This window comes from Semicossyphus pulcher, unplaced genomic scaffold (assembly GCF_022749685.1).
Source record: "Semicossyphus pulcher isolate SPU_LCO1_2020_fin unplaced genomic scaffold, fSemPul1.0.p SCAF_10, whole genome shotgun sequence".
Taxonomy (NCBI): Eukaryota; Metazoa; Chordata; class Actinopteri; order Labriformes; family Labridae; genus Semicossyphus; species Semicossyphus pulcher.
This window is the reverse complement of record NW_027211604.1, coordinates 5270827-5280753: the sequence shown is the minus strand read 5'-3', so window position 1 is coordinate 5280753 and position 9927 is coordinate 5270827. Positions and strand designations below refer to the sequence as shown.

The window sequence follows — 9927 nt, the reverse complement described above, 5'->3', positions numbered from 1 at the left end:
TGCTCTCACTGTCTTTTGTACTTTGTAATAGGCTATGTTCTTCCTTTACTTCCTTCCAATTTTCTACAATTGTGATGTTCCTAATAAAAACAATTAGATTCTACTCAGTAATTCACAACTGTTTTACTCACAGAAAATTCAGTTAAAATCTACGAATTAATTGTTGATATTTGTTGAATTTAAGTCAATATGATTCCAAACTGCACATAGTATTTTTTATTATGCACAGTTTACTTCAGTTTTTTAAGTGAATATTAATTATCCTCAGTCTCAGTTTTTACAGTGTACCTCAACCAATCACACAACTGCTCACAGCTTTCACAATCACATCCCACAACTTGCATTAGAAATCATATCCAGCAATATAACACTGTGAGTTGTGCTTAGATATACAAAAGAAAATCAGTTGCAAATATATCTGTAAAGTTTTTTTTAATGCAACATGTTTACTTGTAATTTAATTCTTCCACCAAGTATTTTTTGCCATCACAGGAAAATTATGAATATAGCTTTAATTATTTTTCTGCAGATGTGAGCATGTACATGAGCACAACAGCACACACATCTTACAGAAGTAAAGCTAAGTTAAGTTATTTATGGTCAACAGGATCATGGTGAGTAAATTGCAGTGCATTCAAACATTGTTCATCACAAGTTTCACATGCTTCACAAGGAAGGATTCACGACTGTGTTGTGTATTTATGTTCTTGTTTGTTTGTATGTGCATGATGGGAATAAAAAGTGTCTCTGTAACTCTATATCTGTATCTGTGCAGTGTGATTCGTGTCTCTGTAACTCTTTATCTGTAGAGTGTCAAATTCTACAGTCGCAAGCGTCATGTGTCTCGTAAAACAGAATCTGTGTCTGTTACTCTGGATTTGTATCTGTGCAATGCGACTCGTGCCTTGTAAAATAGAATTTGTAGGCTATCTGTAAATCTGGATTTGTGTCTGTGCATCTACCACTTGTATATCACCATTTGTACATCAACTTAACATTTTTAAATGGAAATATAACTTGTAAATCTCAACTTTTACATGTGAATCCTTTTAAGACTGTGGTACTGTGCGCTTTTAAAAAAAAAAAACAGGACTGTGCATGCCCAGTTTTCTTTTTTCTTCTTCTGGGGAATTTAAAACTTTTATTCCCATAGTGCACCCCGCTTGATGGGTAAGAGAGGAAACAAGACAGTAGGGACAAGTAGAGCGTTACTTGTACTGAAGATCACTGACTAAAAGATGAAAGAGGGTGAAAGTGTCGCCCTCTCTCATGCAAAAAGTGTGCCTACCTGATGCATTGACTGGACTGCGGAAATAGGAATTGTGCTAAAGAAATGCCAGACATATTTTTAGGTAACTTAAAATAATTTTGTCCATTTTCAACCAGAATTCTGATCTCACTGATTTTTGTAATTTTGTGTTGTTTCCATTTTATTGTGTTTCTTTTTCTTAGGTCTCTCTTGGAAAAGAACTGTCTCAATAAGGCTGCCTGATTAAATACAGTATGTCTTGAATATCTTATATTACAGTATTAATTTAAAAATAATAATAATATGAGGTATTCTTATGAAAAATGTCACTGTTTTGTTTTCATGGAAATATATGAATATCAGCTCTTATATTGATTTAGACCTTTGTTGCTCTGAAAGAAATTCCAGTTTGGTTTGGTTCTAAACTGTACCATAGGAAAACATTGAGAAAAACAATTGATGATTGAAATAGTTTGAAAAAATAGCACTTTCTGTTGGTTAAAAAATATTGCCTGAGCATTACATGATAAAACATTCATAACCATTCAATATTCTTTTCGTCCATTCCCCAGTATTTTTGGAGTCTTCACCGTTCACTCACGGCTGTGCATTTTGTAGCTCCTCGACAAGAGCTGGAAGAGAAAAATAGACTTATAGCTACAACCTGAAGTCATTTGCTGAATATTAATAGTTATTACATGTCTAAATTCATAAACCTAATGACAAAGGAGGGTATACAGATTAGAGCTCACCTTTGATAATCTCTTCCTTCACTCTTTGAAGTTCTTTTTTCACCTCTTCTACAATTTCCTTCAAACGAAGAGATACATGCAAGAGTTCTTATGTAGCTCAACATCATAATTCAATTCAACCAATATTTTGCTAAACAGCCTTAAAGCTCTGTTGGATAACTTAACACAATAGGGTTAGCCTGGACAGAAACATACTACTTTTAACTGCAGTGTAAACATGAAAGATTTGGAAACACATGCCGATTATAAGAACAAAATATTGTTTTCGTTTTTTTTAAACAATAGCCACAAACATTTTTTTTGATCAATTAAAAATCAATACTTTTCTGTGAAAAGGTCCTAATGTTGCATAATGTCAAAATGCTTTAATGTTTGTTGAGTAAAAGGTTCCTGTTGTATTATCAAGGAGAACCAACCTGTTTGAGTTGTTCCATTGTTGTTCCAGTTACTGCACCATCTGAACTCTTTTCAGTCACCTTCATCCTAAAATATAAAGATTTATGTTAAACCATAAAAAAACAAAGAGATCAAGGAGGTATTCTTCTTAAGAGAGCTGACAAGGACAACTTCATTTTAGACAGAAATAACAAATGTGGCTCAGATGTTTCAGGAAGTTGTTAAAAAAAAAAATAGAGGTGCAAGTTCTCTTACCTCTCAATAGTTGTAATTGTTTTTCTTAATAAAGACTCAAGAAAGCTATAAACGTATTTGCAAATAGTCTAACATAATATAAAATGTCCAATTCTGCTTATACTGACTGCACTTTGAGTCACAAGTGCTGGCCAATGTTGACACTAATTTCAGCTCTGATATTCTGACTTTGCACAAAATCAACCAGTTTATGTTTATGCAGCAAAGTAAGGAGTGTAATCAATGCAGTTGTAGGGTGCAATCATGACAACATGTTGCAGGGAAGCAGAAAATTGTAGATCACTGTAGCGGCTTCGAAAAACAGTTTCAGTTACTGTATTTATAGCCTCAGACAGAAAGCATAACATGTTGAGTGCTTTATTTGTTGTAGGCAGCACAGTTCTGAGTAAACTAGAATTAGCGACTCGCGGTTGTATGCCTCCGCTAAGCAGTCAAGCTGCAGTTTACATCCATGTCTGTGTCAGACTCATAGAGTGAAGACTTTGAAGGAATTTAATAAAAGGTATTAAGTATATTTCTTGGTGAAACGTGGATGCTTCACCCACATCTTCAACACAGATGCACAGAAGATCTAATCACCCCAGTTTCACAAAAGATTAGTGTAACTAACTCAGTATCTGACCAAATGTGAAATCTGGTCACAATGTGCCCTTCTGTTCCTGAGTTATGGTGTTGAAAAGTGGCCAGAGAAGTGTTTTTGCAGAACATTATGTTGTCACAGTGAAGTTGACCTTTGACCTTTTGGGTATAAAATGTAATCACTTCATAATCTTATCCTATTTTGTCATTTGTCATACAGTAATTAGCGTAGGAATTCTTATAGCCAAAAACGTGTTATGTGTAGTCACATTGACCTTGACCTTTGACCTTTGACCACCATATTCTAATCAGTTCATCCTTGAGTTGAAGTGAAAGTTTGTGACAAATTTGAAGAGATTCCTTCAAGGTGTTCCTGAGATATCTTGTTCACAAGAATGGGATGGACGTGAGGTCACAGTGACCCTGACCTTTGACCTTTGACCAACAAAATCTAATCAGATCATTCTTGAGTCCAAGAGGACGTTTGTGCCAACATGTGTCATAATTACTGTAGGAATTATTGAGTTATAACCAAAAACATGTTTTGAGAGGTCACAGTGACCTTGACGTTTGACCTTTGACCATCAAATTTTAATCAGTTCATCCTTGAGTGCAAGAGGATAATTGTGCCAAATTTGAAGAAATTCCCTCATGGTGTGTCTGAGATATCATGTTCACAAGAACGACGTAGCATTGTGGGACAGAAGGAAACACTGGAAGCAGGTGGGGAGAGAGAGAGGGCTGGTACCTGGACACGGAGGCGTCGGCGGTGTTGGAGACAGAAGATGCGGGGTCCCTTTGATTGTTGGTTAAGGATTTGTGCCTATTGAAAAAAGACAGCCAGGGTAATTTATTCTTTTCGTTATATTTGTTGAAATTAACTTTACACCTCAGCTGCAATTATTAAATCTGATTCTTTGACAAAACAAATGTATCTTTGGCTGTTGCAAACTGTCAAAAACGTCTTTAAACATTTCATTTGAATTGAATGAAAATATTGTATGGCTCACCTGCCCATGTACCTACCTACCTACCTAAATTTCTACCTGCCAGTTCTGATCAGGTTTTTGAATTTCTATTGGTGTCGCAGGGTTATTAAGAAGTAAATACAACAGGTCTCCTTTGAATTTAATCATGTGAAAAGTTGATGAATCCTACCTTGGTATGCTGCCGGGTTTTTCCTTGGGCTTTCCATTTATTTCTGGTAAAATATAATAATACGAGTAAATACAAAATGAATATATTCGAAGTCCTCATGGCATGATGACTTGTGTTGTGTATGATAATATGTATGCAGCATTTATAAACTAATAAACAATAAGCATTTATTTATTGTTAATTTGACAGTATTGTGGTGCAAAAAAAATAAAAGCCAATATACTTGTAGTGAAAGAAGCTTTACTGACCTCCTGGCAATGAGAATTTTGGTTTTGAGCAGTCAGAGTCTTCCTGTGCAGACAATTCAAATGTACATTGCAGTCATCATTGTTGAATTTAACGGCTCTTTTTATACATTATACATAATAATATGAGGAATACAAAACGTCAATTTTCTCTAAGGAGACTTACTTTGGTAATTTCTGGTTTTTTTGCAGCAGGGTTATCAGCAGCTTTCCTCCTGTATAAAGGTTGTGTTGTTGACATTCAGAAGTTCCAAGTAACAGAATATTACAGACACACAGTATTTGCCTTTTGTCTTAAGTAATGACTTACCTCCTCGCAAGAATTGAACTCATTTCTCCCATTAGACCTCCACCTCCACCTCCACCTCCACCTCCACCACCACTTGGTTTGGGGGACTGGGCTGCTACTTCTCCCTCATCCTTCATGCACAAAAACAACTCTGTTCAATATTCTCAAAGGAATTCTGTCCATTGATCAACTTATCATCCATCATTTAGAAGAATATGGCTGCAGAAGACCAATAAATCGTTTATACAGTCTCACATACAGTGGAGATGGTGTGGCTCTGGGTGATTGCATCTGTGCATTAAAGAAAGAAAAACTTTACCTTCACTGTTTTACGGAGTTTAGCTCCTGCCAGAGCTGAAGCCAGATTGTTTTGCCCTAATTTTCCACCACCTCCACTGCTGTCAGCAGTGGGTGGAGGTGGGGGTGGGGGTGGTGGTGGTGGTGGTACTATACCCCCTGAAGGAGGGGGTGGAGGTGCAGGTGGGCACTGTCCTGAGGAAGGCGGCGGGTTCCCAGGTGGTGCTGGTGGGGTGGGTGGTGGGGTTGGTGGTGCTGACGCAGCAAGAGAGGCCTGTCTCTCTTTTTCCAGGCGCTCCCTCTCCTGCTGTTCCTGCCTCTGACACTCCAGTCTGGACAGAGATTGAAAAAGAATTCATGGCTTAGATGTGCTGCTGTTGGTGTGAAACCCCAGCTCGTAAAAGCTGTTACACTCCCAAAGCGAGCTTTTTTCACAGCTGAGTTAAAATCTCACTGTGGTTTCGAACTGAAAGGAGAAGTTGATTAAATCGTTTATGAAGCATAAAAGCTCAACATGCACATGTTCAAGAAAAAAGAAACAAACAATTAAGAAAAAACAAGACAGTGATCAATGATTAAAATAATTATTAGTAGCAGCATTATTATAATTTATAATGAGGACGTACCTTCTCTGGTGTTCCAGCTCCTGTGCAGAAGGTCCACTCTGAGCTGAGCATGAGCAAAAACATTTGGTGTAATTGGCAAATATGCTCCTCTGAATCCAGACTATTTAAACTAAAAGACAACAGTAGATGCAAGCATGGTTGTAGAACAAAGAAAACCTAAGAAATATAATGTATATCCTTAAATGAATCTTGACTGCATATATTCATAAAATACATTACATTGACCTATTTGATTTAAGGTGAGAGTGACAGTTGGGATGATTTCTGTCATTGACTGAAAATAACAGGTGACACATTGTGAATAATGTATGTACACAACAACAATATCATACGAGGACTGAGCCAAAAGGAAAATAATTGCAAAACACATTTGTCCAATCAGGTTTTAGGCTGTTCACTTTTCAAAGATATATATATCAGGCATTGTGTAAAGATCTCAGCATGGGTGTACAGAAGCACCTTTCACCGCCTAAACTGGATAGAATGTGCCCTCTTCAATAGCTTCATTTACCTGAGATCGCCAGTGCACTGAGAGCCTCTAACGCATGCGTCATGGAGTTGGCAAAAAGAGCAGCATCCTCTTTACTGCCAAAGTTCAGCCCCCACACCTGTTTGGGGTCCCGCCACTGGTGGAAGTTTGGTGTAGCTTGATTGTACTTCATTCCTTTAATAATGGGACAGTTGATCACCACCTGGCATGAGCAGGAAGAACGGTGGTGACTGGTTGGTGACTTTTGGGAGACAACACATTTGCAGAAGGCTCATTTAAACAAGAGCTTTGTTCTTGCAGAGTTTAAATAAATAACGTCTTAACTTACTATCAAGTCTGCTGTGTGTAGGTTATCAATTCGTGTTTGGGCTTTTTCGTGTCGTGTTACCCAAATAATCACACAGAGTCTGTCATGTACTGTATATCTTCTGTAAGTGTACAACCAGTGACACATGAAAGTTACTGTCTGTACCTGCTGGTCTGCCTGCAGTTTCCGGCCGACAACTCTGAAGGTGTTGGACGCAGGGTTGTGATAGATCTGCACGCGGCTTAAGGAAGGACTATCAGATCCTGCTGGTACCCACCGCTTGTTGGTCTCGTCATACAGCATGACTGTAGCTCTCACCTGGCAGATACTGGCCTCACTATTGTGAGGGAAAAATGAGGAGAAGCAGATTTTGAGAAAAGACCGTAGGGTGGAAGAAAACAGACAGAAGCACAAGAAGTACGTGGTGTAGGATGTATTGCATTAGTAGTGTAGATATGGACACCGAGTACTATAGTGGGCTATGCATTAATAATGCTTACAAAATTACACATGTTAAATACTGAAGCATATTGCTTCACATAACATACAAAAGGTCAATGTTCCAACAAGAAGATTTTTTACATTATAACAAGACATTTTCACGTTACAAACTTATGTACGAGCACGTAGCGGATGATCCGATAATGGAGAATTTAAATTAACTCCTTAAATATTTTTCCAGAAACTGTTCACGTGACCTCTGGGTCAATAAAGTGACCAGCCTTACTTACAGCTAGGCCTGGACACACTCCCACAGAGACACAGACAAACAAAGTTTAGTACCAGCTCTCACAAGTGAAGCCAGCTTAATTATGGCCCCTGTAGGAGGACGACTTTCCTTCTGGCTAACATCAAAGACTCACGAGAGCAACAAGACGGAGATATCCCAAAACGTTATCATTAAAATGTACATTAACTAATATGTTACGTGTATTTACTACTTGAAGTAAGACTGGTGCTTAATGTTGATTCTAAATGTACAAAGAGGATGAGCCACTGAGGAAGACGAGGTTGTCAGAACAAGGGCAGGGGGAGGGCTCAGCAGGAAATGATGACGGTGGCCAGACAGGGACTAACAATAATGGTACAGTAGCCAGGGGTTTACAACAGCTCCACCCAGGACTCTGTCATCGGGGATGATGAAGAGACAGTGGGGAGGTCAACCCCAGAGTGCGTGGTATTACCCTTTTATCGGGTAATAAAACCCTTTGTTTTTGTTCCAACATAAGAAATCTTGCTTCCTTCTCATCTCTGTTTTCTTACCGTTCAGGCAGCTGATGAACGAGACACGCTCTACCTTCAGACTCATTCGGCTGTGCATTTGCATTGCACAGTCGCATGCATTTTAATATCTTGATGTACGGTATATGAAGCTTGTTCAGAATCTTTCCATGTCTCAGCAATAGCATTAAGTAGATCTTATTCAAATCTTTAAACAAATGACTCAATGCATCTGTTCTCCGCGCAACGTTTCCTCATTCTAATAACTTTCACATGATTGCACTTAAAGTTATTATGTTCTTATTTTTTCACATTTTAACAAGATGAACAGTATATTCTCATTACAAAACTTTTTTGTTATAATGTAACCTGAAAATGTAATGTTATAACATAAAAATATATATTTATAACTTGAAACTTGAATAAACTTCTAACACACGTTATAACATGATACTAATCCTGTAGGGTTTTTTTGTCGTGGCAGCATTGAGATTCTGTAATTAAAGTATTGTTAAAATATACAACTTAATTACAGTAGTACGAAAACAAGATCCATGAAGCTACAGAGAGGCCCCTATCGGTGAAATATGTATGAATGTATGAAAAATGTGAATCTGTAAAAAGTGCATTTATTCCATCTGAAAAGTTGTGAGTTCACCAGACGTGTATTTCTGTTCTCTGTACGATGTTTTATTTTCAGTGTCATTGTTGCAAGGTTTTTAGCTTGTGGGAAATCTCAACTTCCTGTTGAAAAGGTTTACATGTTTTGACCGCTTCCTGTGCTCAGTGCAAGGCTGCCTTATATGGAGTACATTTCTTCACATGCAATATAACTTGTCAAATGTGTTAGTTTTAAAGTTTTTTCTCAGGATTGAATATGTTCACAGAAACTCCTGCTCTGACATGTTCATCGTATGTGTAATACTTAATAAAACAGAGCATGTTATGAGCTGCAGACACTTGCTCACAACATTACAGGAAGTCAGAAGTAAATACCTCAATCAAGTGAAAAGTTGACAGGAAGCAGTAGCGCTTTTGTTATTCAAGTCATTTAATGTGATCTGCAGAGAAAGACCCTGCTGATTGGAGAAAAACTATCACTGTTTATAGAAATTGACTCACCCCATTCTTCAGCTGCAGTAAGTATCGAAAGCTTAACACTGAAACAACCTGCAGCTTCTCATCAAGTGCGTCTCTTTCTCCTCCCTCTCACAAATATAAACCTGTAGACCTCTGTTGCTCTCGCTCTAATGACGTTGTTCAACACCAACCACTTGCACTTCTGCCTTTGTATTGTCATTTCCTAGTGTGTTTTTTTCTCTCTTCCTGTTCTCTTCTCCTTCACTCATTCTTTTAATTCACGTCTCCCCAGATTGATGTCTGTTTTCCTTTGCGTCACACAGTTCTGTTTATTTGGAGAGGGAACAGGTTTAGAGAAGAAGTGGTGCCCAGCAGTATGTTTGTGTGCATATATTTATGTGTGTGCGTGTGTGTGTGTGCGTGTGTGTGTGTGTGTGTGTGTGTGTGTGTGTGTGTGTGTGTGTGTGTGTGTGTGTGTGCGCAGGTGCACCTGTATGATCTAATGCAGCTCAATCCAACAGCACTGCCATGGATTCTTTTCTGAAGTTCAGTGTTAGTTGGTTTTTGTTGTGTTGAGAGTCTGAAGTGTGTAAATTCAATCATGTTTATTACTGCGGCCACAGTTAAAGGTGGTGTTGCACTGAACTCGGTTCAATTGAGATGTGTCTCTAATTTTGTGCCTTCTCTATTTACGTACAAATGGGGGCCAGAGTAGAAACACCTCTGAATATAATGCAGCTCAGTACAGCCTCACCACCAATGATGATCTACGTGAAAGCAAATCTAATGGCTGAGCTGGTGTATTGGATTACATTAGATTGTTCAGGTGTACCTCATGTGGCCGGTGAGTGTGTATATATATACTGTATATAGGGAACTGAAGAGCTGAAGAGCTGAAGCGGAAGCCACATCAGAAAGCTCTAAGTCATTCCAAAAAGGGGAAACTGTGAAAACAGTTTCAGTATTGATTGTTACGCCCGACA

At 38.2% G+C, this 9927-nt stretch overlaps 1 protein-coding gene across 1 annotated transcript; it reads right to left on the bottom strand.

The window, feature by feature from the left end:
* Window positions 1-415: 415 nt before the first annotated feature.
* On the bottom strand, window positions 416-9214 carry LOC138605466 (vasodilator-stimulated phosphoprotein-like). Its single transcript, XM_069677741.1, has 13 exons — window positions 8987-9214; window positions 6809-6980; window positions 6358-6538; window positions 5847-5889; window positions 5243-5552; window positions 4945-5054; window positions 4801-4849; window positions 4638-4680; window positions 4390-4432; window positions 3980-4054; window positions 2418-2484; window positions 2002-2059; window positions 416-1881 (listed from the first exon to the last, which is right to left on the bottom strand). Exons 1-13 carry the CDS (start codon window positions 8989-8991, stop codon window positions 1847-1849), a joined length of 1191 nt encoding a protein of 396 aa, XP_069533842.1. The 5' UTR covers window positions 8992-9214; the 3' UTR covers window positions 416-1846.
* Window positions 9215-9927: the final 713 nt, after the last annotated feature.

Excerpts from the sequence above, each read along its gene's own strand:
- LOC138605466 (XM_069677741.1), bottom strand. Across the intron at positions 5,890-6,357 it reads CAGTGCACTGGCGATCTCAG|CTCAGAGTGGACCTTCTGCA; the intron begins GTAAATGAAGCT and ends GCTCATGCTCAG. Across the intron at positions 4,433-4,637 it reads AAAATTCTCATTGCCAGGAG|AAATAAATGGAAAGCCCAAG; the intron begins GTCAGTAAAGCT and ends ATATTTTACCAG.